Source organism: Cajanus cajan, chromosome 7 (genome assembly GCF_000230855.2).
Source record: "Cajanus cajan strain Asha chromosome 7, NIPB_CcT2T_4, whole genome shotgun sequence".
NCBI classification, from domain to species: Eukaryota; Viridiplantae; Streptophyta; class Magnoliopsida; order Fabales; family Fabaceae; genus Cajanus; species Cajanus cajan.
The window spans coordinates 52,677,665-52,700,582 of NC_138523.1; the positions used below are offsets into that span (position 1 = coordinate 52,677,665).

General features: G+C 34.2%; 3 protein-coding genes across 4 annotated transcripts; all 3 read left to right on the top strand.

The window, feature by feature from the left end:
- The first annotated feature begins 701 nt into the window (after positions 1-701).
- LOC145949603 (ABC transporter C family member 10) lies at positions 702-7,802 on the top strand. Of its 2 annotated transcripts, XM_083060056.1 has the most exons (12): positions 703-867; positions 1,142-3,220; positions 3,434-3,754; positions 3,839-3,925; positions 4,429-5,016; positions 5,108-5,272; positions 5,731-6,025; positions 6,111-6,325; positions 6,425-6,730; positions 6,832-6,895; positions 6,980-7,219; positions 7,370-7,802. In XM_083060056.1, exons 2-12 carry the CDS (start codon positions 1,172-1,174, stop codon positions 7,480-7,482), a joined length of 4,443 nt encoding a protein of 1,480 aa, XP_082916182.1. In that variant the 5' UTR covers positions 703-867; positions 1,142-1,171; the 3' UTR covers positions 7,483-7,802. The 2 variants fall into 2 exon arrangements, with proteins under 2 accessions (XP_082916181.1, XP_082916182.1); XM_083060055.1 differs by having other exon boundaries at positions 702-867; positions 3,434-3,925.
- A 2,667-nt stretch (positions 7,803-10,469) lies between these two features.
- LOC109795503 (ABC transporter C family member 10) lies at positions 10,470-17,090 on the top strand. Its single transcript, XM_029270597.2, has 12 exons — positions 10,470-10,712; positions 10,912-12,997; positions 13,193-13,513; positions 13,596-13,682; positions 13,844-14,431; positions 14,521-14,685; positions 15,139-15,433; positions 15,519-15,733; positions 15,838-16,143; positions 16,245-16,308; positions 16,393-16,632; positions 16,783-17,090. Exons 1-12 carry the CDS (start codon positions 10,705-10,707, stop codon positions 16,899-16,901), a joined length of 4,494 nt encoding a protein of 1,497 aa, XP_029126430.1. The 5' UTR covers positions 10,470-10,704; the 3' UTR covers positions 16,902-17,090.
- Positions 17,091-21,125: 4,035 nt separating this feature from the next.
- On the top strand, positions 21,126-22,272 carry LOC109795506 (hevamine-A). The gene has a single exon (XM_020355036.3). It carries the CDS (start codon positions 21,205-21,207, stop codon positions 22,102-22,104), a length of 900 nt encoding a protein of 299 aa, XP_020210625.1. The 5' UTR covers positions 21,126-21,204; the 3' UTR covers positions 22,105-22,272.
- The last annotated feature ends 646 nt before the right edge of the window (positions 22,273-22,918 follow it).

A 22,918-nucleotide genomic window follows, 5' to 3' on the forward strand; every position in this document is an offset into this window, starting at 1 on the left:
TCATTTATTTGATAAGTTTCATAATTTATTTAGATTATTTTGTTACTTTAGTAAAGTTACGTAATTGAGCGGAGAAGAATGACTTGTCTTTTATAGTTAAGCCCGGCAGTATGATGACAAAAAGGGGTTGATTGGACGGCAAACTAAAATTCAAAGCAGATAAATTAACTAGGTTAATCATCAATACATTTTCAATTCTTTTAACCTAAATTTTTTTTTATATTGATAATTAATTATATATTTTAATTATATTATATTATTATAAATATATTTACTTTTAATCTCAAGCGTGTGGTTCACCAGTAAGGGTTGATTCACGCTTAAGTAAAGTCAGAGATTCGAATCCTGTCTTGTGTATGCAGCCGCTTTAAATTTTGGGGCCAGCTATCTCACCTTTTGAAGTGTCTCCTTCGTAAGGAGATTCGTCACTGTTATACTCCAGGGACGAACTAAAAAAAAAAAATTTACTTCTAATAATGATATAAGACAATTAAAATATATAATTAGTTGTCCGTATAAAAAAAAATTCACTAACAATATATAAATAATTCACTCAATTAATTATACATTAAAATTAAACCTTTTGAAGCAAATGAAATGAAACATGAATCGAATCAGAAGAAAACACAGTAACCGACGTGAGCAATGACGACATCGTTCCTTCCTCTCCTTTGTATTTATAAATGGATGATGCATTCACTCACTCTTTAAGCCACACCTTCTTCTTCTTCTTCTTCACCTCTTTGCTCTGTTTTCACGTTCGCGGAACAAGGAAGAAGGAAATGATCGTTCAACGTCCATTACACTTTTTCTGACCAACAACGCCTTCCATGCCGATTACTTGCTTTTAGCTACTCATTATTTCAGGTTTGTTCATTCCCATTTTTCTCTTATCTTATTAAATTAAACATGTCGTTTCCATTCCTCTATTTGTATGTGTCACACGAGAAAGATTGTAATGAAAAAAATATAGTTGGAATGATAGATATAACAAGTAATGTCGTACTAATAAATAAAACAAGTGGAGTTTTAGCGTATGTTACATGACCACTTACTATTGTCTATGCTTGGTCTCTTTACTTTTATTTAGAGGTGGCAAAAGATTTGCTCATTATTGCCTTTCTGTTTTTGTTTTGTACAGAGTTTGAACAGCAAAGAGAGGTCAAGGGAAATGGCAGGTTTTTGGAGCATGTTTTGTGGGGAATCTGGTTGCTCAGAGGATGGAAGAAAGCCTTGTAGTTATGATTATAGACTTCTCATTGATCCTTCCACCTGCATCAACCATTTGTTGATCTCTTGCTTTGATGTATTGCTGCTTATCATGCTTGTACTCATTATGGTCCAAAAGTCAACGTTAAAACCATCTCGGGGTCAAACACGGGGGGTGCGAAGATATTCATATTTTCAGCTAGTTTCTGCCATAGCCAATGGTGCTCTTGGGTTGGCGCATTTGTGCTTAGGCATTTGGGTTTTAGAGGAAAGGTATAGGAAAACCCAAACTGTGTTTCCTCTTAATTGGTGGTTGCTTGAAATCTTTCACGGATTAACATGGTTGTTAGTGAGTTTAACGATAAGTCTCAAGCTAAAACAACTTCCAAGAGCTTTGACAAGGCTTTTTTCCGTTCTCATCTTATTGGTTTCTGGTATTTTCTGCGCTTCATCCTTGTTTTATGCAATTAGCAGCAGAGAACCGTCCCTTAAGATGGTTTCAGATATGCTATCTTTTCCAGGAGCAATATTGTTGTTATTATGCACATATAAGGAATCCACGTATAAGGACACTGACAATGAAGTTGATGAAAGTCTTTATGCACCTTTAAATGGCGAGTCCAATAAAAAGGATTCCATTAGATATGTAACCCCATTTGCCAGAGCTGGATTCCTCAGCGGAATGTCATTTTGGTGGTTGAATCAGTTGATGAAAATGGGAAAAGAGAAAACACTTCAGGATGAAGACATTCCAAGGTTGCGGGAGAAGGATCGAGCAGAAAGTTGTTATTTGCTGTTTCTGGACCAATTGAACAGACAGAAACAGAAGGATCCATTTTCAGAGCCATCGGTTCTGAGGACAATACTTTTATGCCATTGGAAAGAAATTTTAATATCAGGATTCTTTGCACTGCTTAAGGTACTTTCTCTGTCTTCAGGACCTCTTCTTCTGAATTCTTTTATATTGGTTGCTGAGGGTAATGAGAGTTTCAAATATGAAGGTTTTGTGTTGGCCGTATCACTTTTCTCTGCAAAAATCATAGAATCCTTATCACAAAGGCAGTGGTACTTCCGCTGCAGACTTATTGGCCTGAAAGTTAGGTCGTTGCTAACTGCAGCGATCTATAGAAAGCAATTGAGGTTATCCAATTCTGCTAGATTGATGCACTCTGGTGGCGAGATAATGAATTATGTGACTGTGGATGCTTATAGAATTGGTGAATTTCCCTATTGGTTTCACCAGACTTGGACAACTAGCTTTCAGCTATGTATCTCATTAGTGATACTTTTTCGTGCTGTTGGGATGGCAACAATTGCCTCCTTGGTGGTGATAGTAATCACAGTGCTTTGCAATACTCCACTTGCAAAGTTGCAACACAAGTTTCAAAGCAAACTTATGGTGGCACAAGATGAGAGATTGAAGGCTTGTTCTGAGGCTCTTGTGAATATGAAGGTGTTGAAGTTATATGCGTGGGAAACCAACTTTAGAAATGCTATAGAGAGATTAAGGAATGAGGAACTCAAATGGTTATCTGCTGTGCAATTAAGAAAGGCATACAACACCTTTCTCTTTTGGTCCTCCCCTGTTTTGGTCTCTGCTGCTTCCTTTGGGGCATGTTACTTTCTTAATGTTCCATTACATGCAAATAATGTTTTCACTTTCGTGGCAACTTTGCGCCTTGTTCAAGATCCTATTAGAACCATCCCTGATGTTATTGGGGTAATCATTCAGGCAAAAGTTGCTTTTACTCGAATTGTAAAATTCCTGGAGGCACCTGAACTTCAGAGTACTAATGTCACAAAAAGGTCTCTCAATGACAATATGAGGGGTTCAATTTTAATCAAGTCTGCTGATTTTTCATGGGTAGATAATGTATCAAAGCCAACACTGAGAAACATAAATTTGGAGGTTAGACCTGGGCAAAAGATGGCAATCTGTGGAGAGGTTGGCTCAGGCAAATCAACTCTCTTAGCAGCAATTCTCAGAGAAGTTCCTAATACTCGGGGGACAGTAAGATTTTATTCCTTTTTGGCTATTATAAACTTTTCCACTATTGATACTTTTATTGGTTATCACTTATAACATGTACTTCATTTTCACTTTCTGCCAGCAGTGATATCTAGCACATATATTCAACTTACAATGGTTTATTTTTCTGTCCTTCCTTAGAGTAGTAAAGTTATTAATTAATTTGATTCATAGATTTTCTTTTCTGATTTACAGATACAAGTTTCTGGGAAGTTTGCCTATGTTTCTCAAACAGCATGGATACAGACAGGTACTATACGGGAGAATATATTGTTTGGAGCAGCCATGGATGCTGAAAAATATCGACAAACACTTCATAGGTCTTCGCTATTGAAGGACCTTGAGTTGTTTCCTCACGGTGATCTCACTGAAATAGGCGAAAGGGGGGTCAACTTGAGTGGAGGTCAGAAGCAGCGAATTCAACTTGCACGAGCTCTATATCAGAACGCTGATATATACCTCTTGGATGACCCTTTCAGTGCTGTTGACGCACATACTGCCACAAATTTGTTTAATGTAATGAAAACTTCTTTTCTTCAAAATACATTTATTCTTGTTGTTATTAGCTTTTTAGTGATACATGGCTTTTCAACTGGACAGGAATACATAATGGGAGGACTTGCTGGGAAAACAGTCTTGCTTGTGACTCATCAAGTTGACTTCCTTCCAGCATTTGATTCTGTTTTGGTAAATTCTTTAATCTTAAAGCATCGGTTATGTCATTGTTTCATTTAATCTATATATATTATTTATTATCTATAATATAATAATAATAATAATAATAATAATAATAATAATAATAATAATAAAGGCAATACTCCAGTTTGGTTTGTACTTTATTTTTTTTTTACCTATTTTATCCCTTTAAGTACGTAATATACTTTTTCTTTTCTTTTCTATTTAATCTTTATTCTCTCTTCTTTTAACTTCTGAATTGTTAAAACTGATTGCTGTAACAAATAAATGTGGTTTCTATTTTCAACTCAATTTTTGTGTTTCTTTTCTTCAATTTTTTTTATTAAAATCTCTATATTCATCCAAAAAGTAAAAAGTCATACTTGCATGGAGTGACTGCAAGGTCTTGCACTAGTTGTAAATTTTTAATGAGTTTGAAGCTATGATTCTTTTTTTTTCTTGTTATCTTCAGCTGATTGAAAATCAGCATGGCGTAATTATTTCATTGTTTGCAGTTGATGTCAGATGGGGAAATCATAGAAGCTGCTCCTTATCACCATTTGTTGAGCTCGAGCCATGCATTTCAGGAACTCGTGAATGCACACAAAGAGACTGCGGGTTCTGACCGGCTTGTAGATGTTACTTCTTCTCAGAAGCATTCAAATAGTGCTAGAGAGATTAAAAAAACATATATGGAGAATCATTTTGAAGCATCTAAAGGCGATCAATTGATTAAGCAAGAAGAGAGAGAAAAAGGAGACCAAGGGTTTAAACCATATATACAGTATCTGAATCAGAACAAAGGATATATATACTTCTCTGTTGCTGCTCTTTCTCACCTAACATTTGTAGTTGGTCAAATATTGCAAAACACATGGATGGCTGATAGTGTTGACAATCCTCGAGTTAGCAGTTTGCAATTGATTCTAGTTTACTTGTTAATTGGAGTTATTTCAACAATATTCTTGTTGGTGAGAAGTCTTGTTGCAGTTGCTTTGGGTCTTCAATCATCAAAGTCTTTATTTTTTCAGCTACTGAACTCTCTTTTTCGTGCCCCCATGGCATTTTATGATTCCACTCCTTTAGGACGGATACTCAGCAGGGTAAGCATATTAAACAGTTGTTTTCTCCCCTTTTAGTGTAATGCAATGTGGACATTGACATTAATGTTTTGACTGTTATTTATTTGTTTAGGTCTCCTCAGATCTCAGCATTGTGGACCTTGACGTTCCATTCGGCTTTCTATTTTCTGTGGGAGCAACTATGAATTGTTATGCTAATCTTACGGTTTTAGCCGTTGTAACTTGGCAAGTCTTGTTTGTCTCCATACCAATGATTTATTTTGCAATCCGCTTACAGGTAATTTACAAATTCTTCTTTGGGTTACATTGCGCTGATAATTTGTTGTTGTTTTAAAAATTCATCTGAGAGTATCTTTTTTCAACCGGGCAATGTTATGTTTTGACATTAGATGAATACATGACAAATAGATTTCAGACCTGTATTTTTAGGCAATGCAGGTTTTTGAAACTTATTCTATCTGGAAAATTTTGAAGTTTATAATAATAACTGAGAAGTGTCTGATACAGTCAGGGTTTGACTTACAAACTAAGGTAACATATATACAGGAAATGGTTAGTCGAATATTGATACACTGGAAGTTCTGCTCACCAGAAAATAATCATAAAGAAAATTCATAATATGGAAGCTCTTTTATCTTCTTTTTTTTTTATAGTAATTTTGTAATCATTTTTCATAGATTTAAAATTCTTTTAGTGGAAAGTAGACATACTAATGTAAAAATTTACTTTATTTAGAGATATTACTTTGCCTCTGCAAAAGAGCTGATGAGGATGAATGGCACAACAAAATCCTTTGTGGCTAACCATCTAGCTGAATCTGTCGCTGGGGCTGTGACAATAAGGGCCTTTGACGAGGAAGATCGTTTTTTCAAGAAAAATCTTGATCTAATTGATGTCAATGCTAGCCCGTTCTTCCATAGTTTTGCAGCAAATGAGTGGTTGATTCAACGGTTAGAAACAGTCAGTGCAGTGGTTCTTGCATCTGCAGCACTTTGCATGGTTGTACTTCCACCTGGAACTTTCACCTCTGGTGAGATTTTTGCTATCATTGGTTTTGAAAATGCACTTTCAGTCTAATGCAAGCATTATAATTTCAACACATGATGTTATTCCAGGATTTATTGGCATGGCTCTCTCTTATGGCCTTTCACTTAACAATTCCTTGGTATTTTCGATTCAAAATCAATGCAATATAGCAAATAATATAATATCAGTGGAGAGGCTAAATCAGTATATGCATATACCCAGTGAGGCCCCAGAAGTAATAGAAGGAAATCGTCCTCCTGTAAATTGGCCTGTTGCTGGTAGAGTACAAATAAATGCATTGCAGGTATTTGTTACTATTTTAAAACTAGTTGCAGTGTCCTGAAGCATGGGAGTTGAACACTTTGAACTGAAGAACATAATTTGACTTTTGATATCAAACCAGATACGTTATAGGCCGGATGCACCACTAGTACTCCGTGGGATCACATGCACATTTGAAGGACGACACAAAATTGGTATTGTTGGCCGGACAGGCAGCGGGAAGTCCACTCTTATAGGTGCTTTATTCCGTCTTGTGGAGCCAGCAGGTGGAAAGATCATTGTTGATGGCATTGACATTAGCTCCATTGGTCTCCATGATTTGAGGTCGCGTTTTGGTATTATACCTCAGGATCCTACTCTTTTTAATGGCACAGTCAGATACAATTTGGACCCCTTATCTCAACACTCTGATCAAGAGTTATGGGAGGTAATACACGTTTCAATATTTTTCAGCATGTTAAGTCTTTTATGTTTGTTTATCTCTACTTTCCTTGGTACATTTGAACTGATTGTAGCTTCCATATGAAGGTTCTTGGGAAGTGTCAGTTGCAAGAGGCTGTCCAAGAGAAAGAAGAGGGATTAGACTCTTCAGGTACACTTCATGTTTTGCTGTTACAACTTTGTAGTGACGAATTCGTGTTTAAGTACTAATAGCTAGAAACAAATTATTATACAGTTGTTGAAGCTGGAGCAAACTGGAGCATGGGACAACGACAGCTATTCTGTTTGGGGCGTGCTCTTCTCAGGAGAAGTCGGATATTGGTGCTTGATGAAGCAACTGCGTCAATTGATAATGCAACTGATTTGATTTTGCAGAAAAGCATTAGGACAGAGTTTGCAGATTGTACGGTGATCACGGTAGCTCACAGGATACCAACTGTGATGGATTGCACCAAGGTTCTTGCCATCAGTGATGGTAAGGTTCACATTAACCCACTGCGAGTTTACTAGACTTAGTTTTTTAGCTTTGATGATACAAAATTAGGAAGATGTAAAATCTGAGGTGCTTGATCGCACATGTGAGTCATAGTCTTTAAAGAAAATAAAAGAGTGATTGTGATTTCAGGGAAACTGGTGGAGTATGATGAGCCAATGAAGTTGATAAAGAGAGAAGGATCACTGTTTGGGAAGCTTGTCAAGGAATATTGGTCTCATTTCCAGTCTGCAGAATCTCATTGAATCTGAACATGTATTTTAGGGTAGCTCTTCTGTCTTCTTCTTTTTTTTTTCTGTAGGATTGGCAAGAAACCAAGAAAGTGTGCTTAGGATAAAATGTATAATATTTAGACAAACTCTAAGGCCTGAGAAGTGGGAAGGAATGAGGGGACTAAGAAGAAAATGGTGGAAAGGTATTCAAAATCAAATGTAACATTTTCTAGAATGACGTGATCTATTTCACAGTGGAAAGTTGTATTATATCAATTGTCGTTTAAATTGAACATTTTTGGGCGACACTTCACGTTGTATAATATGGTGGTCGTTATTTTCTGCACAATTAATCTCGCAAAAGGCATCCAAACTATTTAAAAATATGCATACTGCTAGAGTGAAACAAACAACTGTAGTGCCAAATATAGTCAACCAAAAAGTAGAAAACTTTTCTATGTGGTGATGTTCCCCTCGTCTGTAGAAATATGTGAGTTCTGTGTTGCTCAACATTTTTCGATTCACAATTGGAAAAATTATTGGATATTATCATAAACCCTGCTATTCCAACTAATTTTAGCCATTAGTCTGGCATAGTCTTCTTACCATGAGCAAAAAAATTGAGATGGTATTCTTATTGTTTTCACTTGTCCAAACAAATTCAGATAATTTTTGTTAATTTTTTTTCCTTGTTATTTATATCCATTCAAATAATACATTTTTTTTCTCTTTTATTTTGTTCTTCCTATTTATTTTCTTTCTATTTGATTACTCTATTTTCACTCTCAACCCAAACAAAATATTAGTATTCAAGCATGCCTCATACACAAAAACTAAAAAAAATATCTAAGATGAATATTATATGCGGGAATTAAAGCTATCCCGTCTAGTCTTTTTTTATACGTAACAAATAAAAAATGTTACTTTTTTTTTTTTTTATAAGAACCAAAAGAAAAGAAACATTTTATCTCTCTATCTTAAAATAAAAATAAAAATATAAGAAAATAGTTAATATAGTGAGTGATTATTTAAAAAATGTAAAGTATTTAGTTTTTATATAAAAGAGAGGAAAAATTTAAAAAAGAAAAGTAATTTAATTTTGTAGGGATTGTGTATATAACTATTAATAAAGGGAATATAATTTTAAATAATTGATTTTGTCTCCATTTATTTTTTGAGCTTTTTTCTCCATTCCGTTATATAATAATTCCTTATGGATAAAGGATAAAATAAAGAAAAATGTAACTATTTATATAACTCTTAGAGGTACAAAGTGCTTCGATTCTAGTATATATAAAAGTGATATTGTCTTTATTAATTAATAGTATAATTAATCTATAATGTAATTTGTATTAAACAGGGGTATACAAAAAATTCAAATTAATCCAAATCGATCCGTTACCGATCTAATTTGTATTGAAAAATTCGATCCATTTTGAAAAAAAAATCTGAACTTTATAAAATTAGTTCGGTTATCCTATCCATTTTTACAAAGTGAATCGGTTCAGTTCAGTTTGATTTTTCAAAAAAACCAATTCATATATGAGTGAAAAATGGATAACTGCACCGTACCGAACTAATCTAATTTTAAAAAAAATTGATGCATATTTAAAAAAAAAATCAAACTGATTCACTTTATAAAAAATGGATTAACCGATCTACTTTTAGAAAATAGTTCAATTCAATTCGGTTTGTATTTTTCAAAAAATCGATTCATGAACACCTCTAGCGTTAAATATTTTTAATAAAAATACTTTAAATTAAAGTATTTTTTTTAATTTATTAAGTATTCAGTAAAGCAAGAGTCGCAGTAATGACTAGTTGGTTTGTTTTTTGGTAAAGAATGACTAGTTGGTTTTGATATAAGGATGGAAGTATATTAGAAAATATTTCAATAATGAAGTGAGTGAGACTGAGAGGTAGCATATAATAATGCAGAGTCATTATGACATGGTGCTTGGCTATGACTATGAGCCTCAGATCATTGCCATGTAAATGCACATTCCTAAGCCATCACTCCTCAGTCCTCACCTTCTTCACCTTCCAATCCCCAAAATCAACATCATATCTCGTGAAACAGAACTTTAACAATACTGACCAAGAGAGAAGGAAACTTCTGTTTTTTCCTTTTGGGTTGTTTAAGGCAAAGTTATCCATTACGGTTTTGGCTGAGAGACAAATGCAAGATTTTTGGCAACCGACCATCTCAGGTTTCGTGCCTTACATTTGTTTATTTTACTTTATGATATCATATTAAATTAAGTCTCGTTTTCCATTCATCTATTTTTATATGTCTCCCCCTTTTTATTTTTTATTATTGTTATAGCAATAGTTCAACGCGTCGTCGCACTCAGAACAGCAACTGGGCATTTGTTTTTTATGCTTTTCTTCTATTTCATGTTTCCTTACACAATGTGTGTACAAATCTTTAGATTCTCTCTCACCATCTTCTGTCTGAACTTAAGTTATTTTTTTATTATTAAGAGATATCATTATCATTAAAAAAGAAACTTCTACAATACTATAACCTTGTCGTTTTACATAAGAAAAATTAACTAACGTTATACTAAGATCCTTATTAATAAAGAGTCCCAAAAAAATACTTAAAAAGGAAAATACAATTTTTTTATTACAATTATATTTTTAATTTTAAAAATTGGTAAAAAGAAGAAGGTAAATATGTGTCTGTGTCTATAAATATGTCCAGCCAAGTAAGGTTGCACCATAATAGTCCTCAATTTTTCGATTAGTTCCACCATTATGAATTAATAAAATATACTTATTATAACTCACAATAACTATGATTATTATTTTATAACAGGTTTTTATTATTAAGAAATTAATTAAATTATTAGAGTAATTAAATCAAATATAAATTTTTGTATGAAACCACATAATATTTTTCTGGACACCCCGACAGCTCTATTGCAGGAACGCTGATAATTTTGAACTTTTAAATATATTTTTTCCCAGTGAAATTTATGAGTCTCGTTAAACTAGTGTTTCCTATTTTGAAATTAGTGATTTTCACGTGAATTTTAGGTTAGCCTACAAGAATATGATAATGCTAGTCTTCCACTTTAGAAAATAAACTCGTGCTACCCTTGCCCGTTTATGATTTCCCATTATCATATCTACTACTGCATGTTGGTGATAAGTGACGACTGTATGTGCACATTTGTATTTCCAAGTTCACTTCTCTTTAGAATTAGAGTCTTGATCTAACTAGTATCAAAAAATTATTCATATTGTCAAATGGAGAGGTAATATATATTTTCATTATTGTCTAAGCTTTAAATCCTTTTATTGTTGCTCTTAATAATCAACTTAGCGATGGACATGTTTTCAAATGTGTTTTTCTTGCTGAAGCTTGTTGATAAACTATTCATGGATTTTAGTTTCAATGTTTTAGAACAATGGTTTGTTCAACAAAGGCATGATTTGATTGCCCTTTCTGTTTAGTTTTCTACAGAGTTTGAGGAGCAAAGAGAAGTCAAGGAAAATGGCGGGTTTTTGGAGCGTGTTTTGTGGGGAATTTGATTGTTCAGAGGCTGGAAGAAAGCTTTGCAGTTATGATTTGAGGCTTCTCATTGATCCTTCCACCTGTGTCAACCATTTATTGATCTCTTGCTTTGATGTACTGCTGCTTATCATGCTTTTATTCATTATGATTCAGAAGTCAACATTAAAACCGTCTCATGGTCAAACACAGGTGCAAAGATATTCATATTTTCAGCTACTTTCTGCCATGGCCAACGGTGCTCTTGGGTTGGCGCATTTGTGCTTAGGCATTTGGGATTTACAGGAATGTTTGGGGAAAACACAAACTGTGTTGCCTCTTAATGGGTGGTTGCTAGAAATATTTCATGGATTAATATGGTTGTTTGTGAGTTTTATGATAAGTCTTAAGTTGAAACGACTTCCAAGAGCACTGTCAAGGCTTTCTTCTATTCTAATCTTCTTGGTGTCTGGTATTTTCTGTGTTTCATCATTGTTTTATGCTATTAGTAGCAGAGAAGTATCCCTTAAGGTAGTTTTAGATATTCTATCTTTTCCCGGGGCAATATTTTTGTTATTATGCACGTATAAGGAATCCAAGTATAAGGACACTGACAATGAAGTTGATGAAAGTCTTTATGCACCCTTAAATGGTCAGTCCAATAAAAACGGTTCAACTAGATATGTAACCTCATTTGCCAAAACTGGATTCTTCAGCAGAATGTCATTTTGGTGGTTGAATCCATTGATGAAAATAGGAAAAGAGAAAACACTTCAGGATGAAGACATTCCAAAGTTGCGGGAGGAGGATCAAGCAGAAAGTTGTTATTTGCTGTTTCGGGATCAATTGAACAGACAGAAACAGAAGGACCCATCCTCTCAGCCATCAGTTTTGAGGACAATAATTTTATGCCATTGGAGAGAAATTTTAATATCAGGATTCTTTGCAGTGCTTAAGGTACTTGCTCAGTCTTCAGGACCTCTTCTTCTGAATTCTTTTATATTGGTTTCTGAGGGTAACGAGAGTTTCAAATATGAAGGTTTTGTGTTGGCCATTTCACTTTTCTTTGCAAAAACCATAGAATCCTTATCACAAAGGCAATGGTACTTCCGCTGCAGACTTATTGGCCTGAAAGTTAGGTCATTGCTAACTGCCGCAATTTATAGAAAGCAATTGAGGTTATCCAATTCTGCTAGATTGATGCACTCTGGTGGCGAGATAATGAATTACGTGACTGTGGATGCTTATAGAATTGGTGAATTTCCCTATTGGTTTCACCAGACTTGGACAACTAGCTTTCAGCTATGTATCTCATTAGTAATACTTTTTCGTGCTGTTGGGATGGCAACAATTGCCTCCTTGGTGGTGATAGTAATCACAGTGCTTTGCAATACTCCACTTGCAAAGTTACAACACAAGTTTCAAAGCAAACTTATGGTGGCACAAGATGAGAGATTGAAGGCTTGTTCTGAGGCTCTTGTGAATATGAAGGTGTTGAAGTTATATGCGTGGGAAACCAACTTTAGAAATGCTATAGAGAGATTAAGGAATGAGGAACTCAAATGGTTATCTGCTGTGCAATTAAGAAAGGCATACAGCACCTTTCTCTTTTGGTCCTCCCCTGTTTTGGTCTCTGCTGCTTCCTTTGGGGCATGTTACTTTCTCAATGTTCCATTACATGCAAATAATGTTTTCACTTTTGTGGCAACTTTGCGCCTTGTTCAAGATCCTATTAGAGTCATCCCTGATGTTATTGGGGTAATCATTCAGGCAAAAGTTGCATTTTCTCGAATTGTAAAATTCCTGGAGGCACCGGAACTTCTGAGTGCAAATGTCACAAAGAGGTCTCTCAATGACAATATGAGGGGTTCGATTTTAATCAAGTCTGCTGATTTTTCATGGGAAGATAATGTATCAAAGCCAACACTGAGAAACATAAATTTGGAGGTTAGACCTGGGCAAAAGATGGCAATCTGTGGAGAGGTTGGCTCAGGCAAATCAACTCTCTTAGCAGCAATTCTCAGAGAAGTTCCTAATACTCGGGGGACAGTAAGATTTTATTCCTTTTTGGCTATTATAAACTTTGCCACTTGTGATACTTTTCATTGGTTAAAATATCTAGCACATAAATTCAACTTACTAGAGTGCATTATTCTGTCCTTATTAGAGTAGTGATATTATAATTATTATTTATTGATTAGGTTAATAGCCAATAGGTATCTGATTTGTGTATCTTAATTACAGATTGAAGTTTATGGGAAGTTTGCCTATGTTTCTCAAACAGCATGGATACAGTCAGGTACAATTCGAGAGAATATATTGTTTGGAGTAGCCATGGATTCTGAAAAATATCAAGAAACACTTCACAGGTCTTCCCTATTGAAGGACCTTGAGTTGTTTCCTCACGGTGATCTCACTGAAATAGGAGAGAGAGGAGTCAACCTGAGTGGAGGTCAGAAGCAGCGAATTCAACTTGCACGAGCTCTATATCAGAATGCTGATATATACCTCCTAGATGACCCATTCAGTGCTGTCGATGCACATACTGCAACAAATTTGTTTAATGTACACAACTTTTATTCAGATAATGCATTTATATCTTGGTGTTATTTGCTTTTTACTGATTGATGGCTTTTCAACTGGACAGGAATACATAATGGAAGGACTTGCTGGGAAGACAGTCTTGCTCGTGACTCATCAAGTTGATTTCCTTCCGGCGTTTGATTCTGTTTTGGTAATTTATTTCATCTTAATGCACTGGTTATCGTCTCTGTTTCATTTTCTTTTTCTGCTTATAATTAATGGTTGTAAATTTTTAATAAGTTTGAAGCTATGGTTTTGTTATCTTCAGCTGACTGAAAATTGGAATAGCTGTAATGATTTATTTGTTTACAGTTGATGTCAGATGCGGAAATCATAGAAGCTGCTCCTTATGGCTATTTGTTGAGCTCAAGCCAAGCATTTCAGGAACTAGTGAATGCACACAAAGAGACTGCAGGTACTGACCGGCTTGTGGATGTTACTTCTTCTCAGAAACATTCAAATAGGGCTGGAGAAATTAGAAAAACACATACGGAGCAGCATTATGAAGCATCAAAAGGTGATCAATTGATTAAGAAAGAAGAGAGAGAGAAAGGAGACCAAGGGTTCAAACCATATATACAGTATCTTAATCAGAACAAAGGATATATATACTTCTCTGTGGCTGCTCTTTGTCAACTAACATTTGTGGTTGGCCAAACATTGCAGAACTCATGGATGGCCGCAAATGTTGACAATCCTCAAGTCAGCACTTTGCAATTGATTCTAGTTTACTTGTTCATTGGAATTATTTCAACAATGTTCTTGTTGATAAGAAGTCTTACTACAGTTGCTTTGTGTCTTCGTTCATCAAAGTCTCTATTTTTACAGCTACTGTACTCCCTTTTCCGTGCCCCCATGTCATTTTATGACTCCACTCCTTTAGGACGGATACTTAGCAGGGTAAGCATATTAAACAGTTTTTCTTTCCCCTTACAGTGTAATGCAATGAATGGAAGCATTAATATTTTGACTATTATTTCATTGTCTAGGTCTCCTCAGATCTCAGCATTGTGGACCTTGATGTCCCATTCGGCATTCTTTTCGCAGTGGCACCTACTATGAACTTTTATGCTAGTCTTGCAGTTTTAGCCGTTGTTACTTGGCAAGTTTTGTTTGTCTCCATACCAATGATTTGTTTTGCAATCCGCTTGCAGGTAATGAACAAATTCTTCTTTGGATTATGTTGCATGGATAATTTGTTGTTTCTTTTAAAATTAATTTGAGAATGTATTTTTTTAACCACGCAATTTATGTTTTGACATTAGATGAATGCATGACATAAATAGATTTCAGACCTGAATTTTTATTGCAATATAGATTTTTGAAACTTATTCCATCTGTAAAATTTTGAAGTTTATAATAGAGTCTGATTCAGTCAGGGTTTAACTTACAAATTAAGGAAATACAGGTACAGGAAATGGGTAGTCGGATATTGATAGTTTGATACACCGGGAGTTCTGTTCACCAGAAAATAATCATAAAGAAAATTCATAATATAGGAACTCTTTTATCTTTTTTATTTTAGTAACTTTGTAATCAATTTTCATAGATTTAAAATTCTCTTAGTGGAAAATCGACATACTAATGTAATAATTTCTTTCAAATAGAGATATTACTTTGCCTCTGCAAAAGAACTGATGAGGATGAATGGCACAACAAAATCCTTTGTGGCTAACCATCTTGCTGAATCCGCCGCTGGGGCTGTGACAATAAGGGCTTTTGACGAGGAAGATCGTTTTTTTCAAAAAAGTCTTGATCTAATTGATGTCAATGCTAGCCCGTTCTTCCATAGTTTTGCAGCAAATGAGTGGTTGATTCAACGGTTAGAAACAGTCAGTGCAGTGGTTCTTGCATCTGCAGCACTTTTCATGGTTGTACTTCCACCTGGAACTTGCACCTCTGGTGAGACTTTTGCTATCATTGGTTTTGAAAATGCACTTTCAGTCTAATGCAAGTATTATAATTTCAACACATGATGTTGTTCCAGGATTTATTGGCATGGCTCTCTCTTATGGCCTTTCACTTAACAGTTCCTTGGTACTTTCGATTCAAAATCAATGCAATATAGCGAATAATATAATATCAGTGGAGAGGCTAAATCAGTATATGCATATACCAAGTGAAGCTCCAGAAGTAATAGAAGGAAAACGTCCTCCTGTAAATTGGCCTATTGCTGGTAGAGTAGAAATAAATGAATTGCAGGTATCTGTTACTATATTTTAAAACTAGTTGCACAATGTCCTGAAAAATTGGAGTTGAACACTTTGAACTGTAAGTACATAATTTGATTTTTGATATCAAACCAGATACGTTACAGGCCAGATGCACCACTAGTACTCCGTGGGATCACATGCACATTTGAAGGAGGGCACAAAATTGGTATTGTTGGCCGGACAGGCTGTGGGAAGTCCACTCTTATAGGTGCTTTATTCCGTCTTGTGGAGCCAGCAGGTGGAAAAATCATTGTTGATGGCATTGACATTAGCTCCATTGGTCTCCATGATTTGAGGTCGCGTTTTGGTATTATACCTCAGGATCCTACTCTTTTTAATGGCACAGTCAGATACAATTTGGACCCCTTATCTCAACACTCTGATCAAGAGATATGGGAGGTAATACACGTTTCAATATTTTTCAGCATGTTTAGTCTTTTATGTTTGTTTATCTCTACTTTCCATGGTACATTTGAACTGATTGTAGCTTCCATATGAAGGTTCTTGGGAAGTGTCAGTTGCAAGAGGCTGTCCAAGAGAAAGAAGAGGGATTAGACTCTTCAGGTACACTTCATGTTTTGCTGTTACAACTTTGTAGTGACGAATTCGTGTTTAAGTACTAATAGCTAGAAACAAATTATTATACAGTTGTTGAAGCTGGAGCAAACTGGAGCATGGGACAACGACAGCTATTCTGTTTGGGGCGTGCTCTTCTCAGGAGAAGTCGGATATTGGTGCTTGATGAAGCAACTGCGTCAATTGATAATGCAACTGATTTGATTTTGCAGAAAAGCATTAGGACAGAGTTTGCAGATTGTACGGTGATCACGGTAGCTCACAGGATACCAACTGTGATGGATTGCACCAAGGTTCTTGCCATCAGTGATGGTAAGGTTCACATTAACCCACTGCGAGTTTACTAGACTTAGTTTTTTAGCTTTGATGATACAAAATTAGGAAGATGTAAAATCTGAGGTGCTTGATCGCACATGTGAGTCATAGTCTTTAAAGAAAATAAAAGAGTGATTGTGATTTCAGGGAAACTGGTGGAGTATGATGAGCCAATGAAGTTGATAAAGAGAGAAGGATCACTGTTTGGGAAGCTTGTCAAGGAATATTGGTCTCATTTCCAGTCTGCTGAATCTCATTGGATCTGAACATGTATTTTACCGTAGTTCTTCTGTCTGTTTTCTATTGGATTGGCAAGAAAGCGTACTTAGAAGTAGGATGTCTAGTGTAAAATGTATTATATTTGGACGTACTCTGAGGTCTTGCATGTGGGAAGGATAAAACTTAATGTGCAAAAGGCACCCAAACTATTATAAAAAAGAAACAAATTCAATTAATTTTCTCCTTCGTCGATTTTTATCACAAAAGGTAACGTTTATTTAAAAATAGAAGATATTATAAAATTTCATTTTTGTTCCTACACTATCATTATGCAGGGGCAACACGAGAAGTGGCGAGTCATTTGTCCATATTATAAAATTCTAGAAGCTAGCTTTTATGCCAAAATATAAATTTGGAGAAATTGAAACTTTCATGTAGTTGAAAAGTACCTAGCACCAGGATTAATGAAGTAGAAAGAATTCTTTGAACAAAGGCCGCCGAGAGTCACAAATTATATTTAGGTTTTCCTATTTTATTGGTAGATCAAAGACCCAAATACTAAATTTTGTCCAACATAGGGTTTGGAAGAAATTTGAAAAGATGGAAGGAAAACTCATTATCATACAATATATATATATATATATATATATATATATATATATATATGTGTGTGTGTGTGTATAATGTGATGTTCTTAAATTGTGAGTTATAAGCCTAATTCAACTCTATAAAATTAATTTATAAAATGTGCAAACTCTCATTTATATATATTTTGTTGGCCTTATCACTAGTCGATGTAGAATTTTTAACACACCTCTCTTGCGTCGAGGACTAAACATTTAACCCCTGTTTGCTTCCACTGATTTACTGTACACGATGAAGGAAAGGCGAAGATGGAAGGTGTTTGTTTCTAGCGAAATACGAAGAAAGAAAAGCGAGGAAAAGCGGGAGAGGTGTACGGAGGCTTCTTCGATAAACCGTGAAGAAAAGCGAAGAAAGCCACGTTGGCAAGGATTGAAAGATGTAAAAACCCTTCTGAAAATTACGTGCATAATCGATTATGCAGGGCACATAATCGATTATGTGGCAGCATAATCGATTATGCATGGCACATAATCGATTATGTGTCATACATAATCGATTATGTGCCATTTTTTTCGCTTCCAGGCTTGCCCAAAACGGGCCGTTCCAAAACTGGAACAGGCCGTTCCCAAATTGGAACGGGCCGTTCCAGAATAGTAAATTGGCTTAAAAACCCTAGTTGAGAACGGGCCGTTCCAATTTCTTAAAAATGCAACATGTTAAAAATTTCTTAATTTTTTAATTGGTAAAAATTAACTTCTAAAATTAAAAATTTCATTCTAATTTATGTTAATAATTTATTAATTTATTAATTAACTTTCAAAAAATTTATTATATATTTTTTTATATTAAGAAAATTCTATTATTTAAATATTGACATCAAAAAGTGAATAAAATAAAATAATGCATGCTTATAAAATTAAAATAATAACATTCATAAATATTAATAAAATAATGTTAAAAATTATAATTATCATAATATATTTTGTTATTATTATTTATTATTATAAATATTATTATTATTATCATTATTATTAATATTATTATTATTTATTATAATTAGTAGTAGTATTATTATTTATTATGATTCTTATTATTTTTCTAATATTTATTATTATTATTATTAACATTATTTATTATTTTTTTAATAAATTATACCTATTAATATAATTTTATTGTAATTATTATTATTTACAATAAATAATATTATACTCATTTTTAATTCAAGGGTAAAAGTGTAAATCACGTATTCATCTATTAAATTTTTAATTTTTATCTATCATTAAATTTAAAGAAAATATTTAAATTAAATTATTTTTAAATTAAGATTTTATATTTATTTTTTTAGTTAAATTTTTTATATTTATCTTTTAATTATAATAATTATAAACTTTTTTTAACCTAAGGGCAAAATAGTAATCTTACAAAATTATCAATTAAAAATTTATTTTTATCTATCACATCAATCAATTCACTCACAAACTTTCTCTACACTTTCCCTTAATCCAAACAACCTCACTTTCCCTTCAAATCCCTCCTTTTTCACTCCTCCTTTTCCATCCTCAAATCCAAACAAAGCCTTAGAGTGTAAAGTTTGTAAGTTTAATAATAACTTGAATGTCCCCCACTTATATATATAGGACTTTATCATTAGTTGATATGAGATTTCCAACGCACCTCCTTCATGTTGAGGACCGGACATCTTGTACGTGAAATTTGTATAAATCTGATAACAACTTGATAGAGAGTGATATGATAGGTTCAACAACAATCGTTAAGTAGGTTTTGATATCATATTAAGAAAGCAGATTAAGGCCTAACTCAACCTTATAAAATCAACTTGCAAGGCTTTAATACCTCTCTTGATAAATATATCTTCTCAAACAAAATTAAAAAAATAAAACATAACTCTAACAGTGGTATTAGAGTCGCTAGTTGAATTCAGTGACAACCAATAACTCATGATTATAAAAAAAAATGATATAATGATATTCAAAGACAAATCTCTTTGAATGAGAAATTAAATCCTTTGTTTGAGAAGAAGATTTTAGGGATACAAACAAGGTCTCATATTGTTAGAATAAGAAAAAAAATTATAAAATATATACATACTCCATTGGTAAAAATTCAAATTAAATAATATCTTACTATTATAAAATTGTACGTGCAAATATTCCAAATACCTTAAATAAAAAGATATAACTCTCTTGATATAAATATATTCTCTAAAAGACAAATAACACAGTCATAATCCTAATAGATTGTTCCTCATTTATATATATATATATATATATATATATATATATATATATATATATATATATTGATTTGCTTATACCACTAATTGATGTGAGTATTTTCTTTTGCATAGTCTAATATGTCCTTGAAAATGGCCTTTAAATTTTTATAAAGAGATGACTTATGGAATAGATTTTAAAACGATCTTTATTATTAATTGATATTTATTAAAAAATTATAAATTTTTATAAGTAATAAATTTCACTTATAATTTTATAATTTTTAATTAATAATAAAAATATATTAAAATGAATATCTTAAAAAAAATTGTTACCTACCCTTCTCACTAATTAATAATATCAAAGTAGTTTAAGAATTATTTGCACTAGTGGCATGAATTAGATAGTGATAGTCGAAAAATATAATTGAAGAAATCCGATAAATCTGAATTAATTTGATTCGGTGGATTTATTTATGTCAAAAGGAATAATGTTAGGGCGTAGGGAAAAATTAATATTTGAATATGGTAGTAGTCTCAAAATGTCAAAATAATAATCCAAATTCAGTCCACAATGGCTGCAAGTGGTTTGAACATGGGGGAACATGATGTGAAGCGCACATTCAGTGTCAAAAGCGTGGCTTGGTCAACTTAGTGTATAAATAACAAGATAAACTTTTTGCTTGGTGTAAATTCATCGTCATAAGTATGACATGATAGAATTAGCGTGCATGTATGGTATAATTAATTCTGACTAGTGACTACATAAAGAAATTTATCTATATGCGAGAGTATATGTATAATTATGCAGTGCCAGTGACATTCTTTTCAATAACGCTGAAGCTCATCATGTGTAGTCAACTTTAAGGGAATCAGTTTACAGCAAGAATAAATTGAAAAGGGGGAGTTTTGAAAATGTCAATTAGTTGACATCAACAAAGATATTACTTTCAATTTCGAATCTGCAGATTTCATAGATAAGTTTACATTTTAGAAAAGTTTAGGGATATCTTAGACACAAGAATCGGTCAGAAAGGAGACAGTGTGGCAGGTTGCATCAATACTTCTTTTGATTTCTGCTGCAATTAATTATTATAAGGTAACCAGCTCATACGTCATGCAAATGCAATCGAGTCAACTGATTTCAGTTTTAAGCAAACCATGAAGAAAATAACACAATAATAACATCATACTTCTTTTGAGTTTCAATAATTACCCTTCTTCTCATTGTTTTTGTTCATCTAGATAATCATAAACATAGTGATAACGATATACTACAGACCCCACAAATTAATTTTATCAGTTGTTGTTATATATATTATCGTATACTCAACATTTTCCTTAATTATTAATTGACAAAAATGGAGTTGTTGAAAAGGGAAAACTAAAGCTCTTTGACCTTTTCCCCGTATGGGAAGCTCATTCCAATCTCCAAACTTAAAAGCTGCAAAGAGCCATCACTGGGTCTATAAATATCAAAAGCACAAGGAACCCTTCACAACACAGAACACACCAAAAGCTGAAAGACAAAAATGGGCAAGACCAAAACCTCTCATCATGCATCACATCTTCTCCTTCCCCTCCTCTTCTTCTCCACTCTCGTTTCAACCTCTCACGGCGGTGGCATAGCCATCTACTGGGGCCAAAACGGCAACGAGGGCACCCTCGCCGAAGCATGCGCCACAGGAAAATACACTCACGTTAACATAGCCTTTCTCAACACATTCGGCAACAGCCAAACCCCACAAATGAACCTCGCTGGCCACTGCAACCCTGCAACCAATTCCTGCACAAAATTCAGCCCCGAAATCAAAGACTGCCAAAGCAAAGGCATCAAGGTACTTCTCTCCATAGGTGGTGGAGTTGGAAGCTATTCTTTGTCTTCCGTTGAGGATGCAAGAAACGTTTCATCTTTCTTGTGGAACACTTTCTTGGGTGGCAAGTCATCGTCAAGGCCACTAGGTGATGCTGTGTTAGATGGCATAGACTTTGACATTGAACTTGGCTCCACGCAAAACTATGACCACCTTGCACGTTTTCTCAAGGCGTATAGTAAGAGGGTGTACCTAAGTGCTGCACCTCAGTGTCCTATTCCTGATAGGTTCTTGGGCACTGCCCTTGACACTGCCCTATTTGACTTTGTTTGGGTTCAGTTTTACAATAACCCTCCGTGTCAGTATGCTAATGGTAACATAAGTAATCTTGTGAGTTCATGGAACCGGTGGACTAGTACTGTGCCAGCAGGGAAATTCTTTTTGGGGTTGCCGGCGGCTCCGGCCGCCGCTGGAAGCGGTTTTGTTCCCGCCGATGTTTTGACCTCTCAGATCTTGCCGGTTATTAAGAAGTCGCCAAAGTATGGTGGGGTGATGCTGTGGTCAAGATTCTATGATGTCCAGAACGGGTATAGTAGTTCAATTGTTGGCAGCGTGTGAAGAGTAGTAGTAGTGGCAATTGATTAACCAATGATTTTATTATCATCAAGTTCTGGTTTTAAGATTAATGATTGAGAAAAAAGAATAATGTTGTACTTTTCCAAACGTGTTTGTTATCTGCAATTGTGGCCACATGAAATGAATATATAGCACTTTTTTTTTTTATAACTTTACATTCGCTGGTTTCATTTACTTTCAACTTAAGTAATGGTATATATTTTAAAACAAGTTGCACAGGTAAAGGCAGAGCTTATCCATGGGAAAGGTTTAGCTAATTATGATATCTAATTTAAGGAAGAGATGTAATGGCAACGGGGAGAGAACAGAAGCATAAGTAAACCAAAAGGTTCAGTGAATTCTAGAAAGCATACCTCTTAATAAAATAATCAAATTTGAACTCGAGACTAGCCCAACCATGTTGAAATGCATGAGACAAATATAAAGCAAGTTTACATTTCTTTAAAGGCAGTTAAGAAAGCCTAATAATTCGGATGTTAATGCAGCTAAATGAAAGACTGAGTCCTGCATGGCTGAAAGCGTTTCCAATTCCAAATTCTGACCAAAATTTCAATGACATGACAGCTACCATTATATATCAAGCCATGAAAGAGGAATACGCTCTTCCAAAATTGCATATAGCATGTCCTGAACCTCCGTATTGGTACGTCCATTGCATAAACATATATAAGGGTTGCTTGTCGGTTTTTAAATTAAGTGCTTTCTGGCTTCAGCATATATGGAAACAACACGTATATAATCATAAACAAATAAATAAGAAACAGAAGAATATTATGACAAGTCTCTATTGATTAGC

Coding starts and splice junctions, on each gene's coding strand:
- LOC145949603 (XM_083060055.1), top strand. CDS start 1,172: ATGGCAGGTTTTTGGAGCATGTTTTGTGGGGAATCTGGTTGCTCAGAG. Junction 6,326..6,424: donor TACAAATAAATGCATTGCAG/GTATTTGTTACT, acceptor ATATCAAACCAG/ATACGTTATAGGCCGGATGC. Junction 6,896..6,979: donor AGAGGGATTAGACTCTTCAG/GTACACTTCATG, acceptor ATTATTATACAG/TTGTTGAAGCTGGAGCAAAC.
- LOC109795503 (XM_029270597.2), top strand. Junction 16,309..16,392: donor AGAGGGATTAGACTCTTCAG/GTACACTTCATG, acceptor ATTATTATACAG/TTGTTGAAGCTGGAGCAAAC. Junction 16,633..16,782: donor GGTTCTTGCCATCAGTGATG/GTAAGGTTCACA, acceptor TTGTGATTTCAG/GGAAACTGGTGGAGTATGAT.
- LOC109795506 (XM_020355036.3), top strand. CDS start 21,205: ATGGGCAAGACCAAAACCTCTCATCATGCATCACATCTTCTCCTTCCC.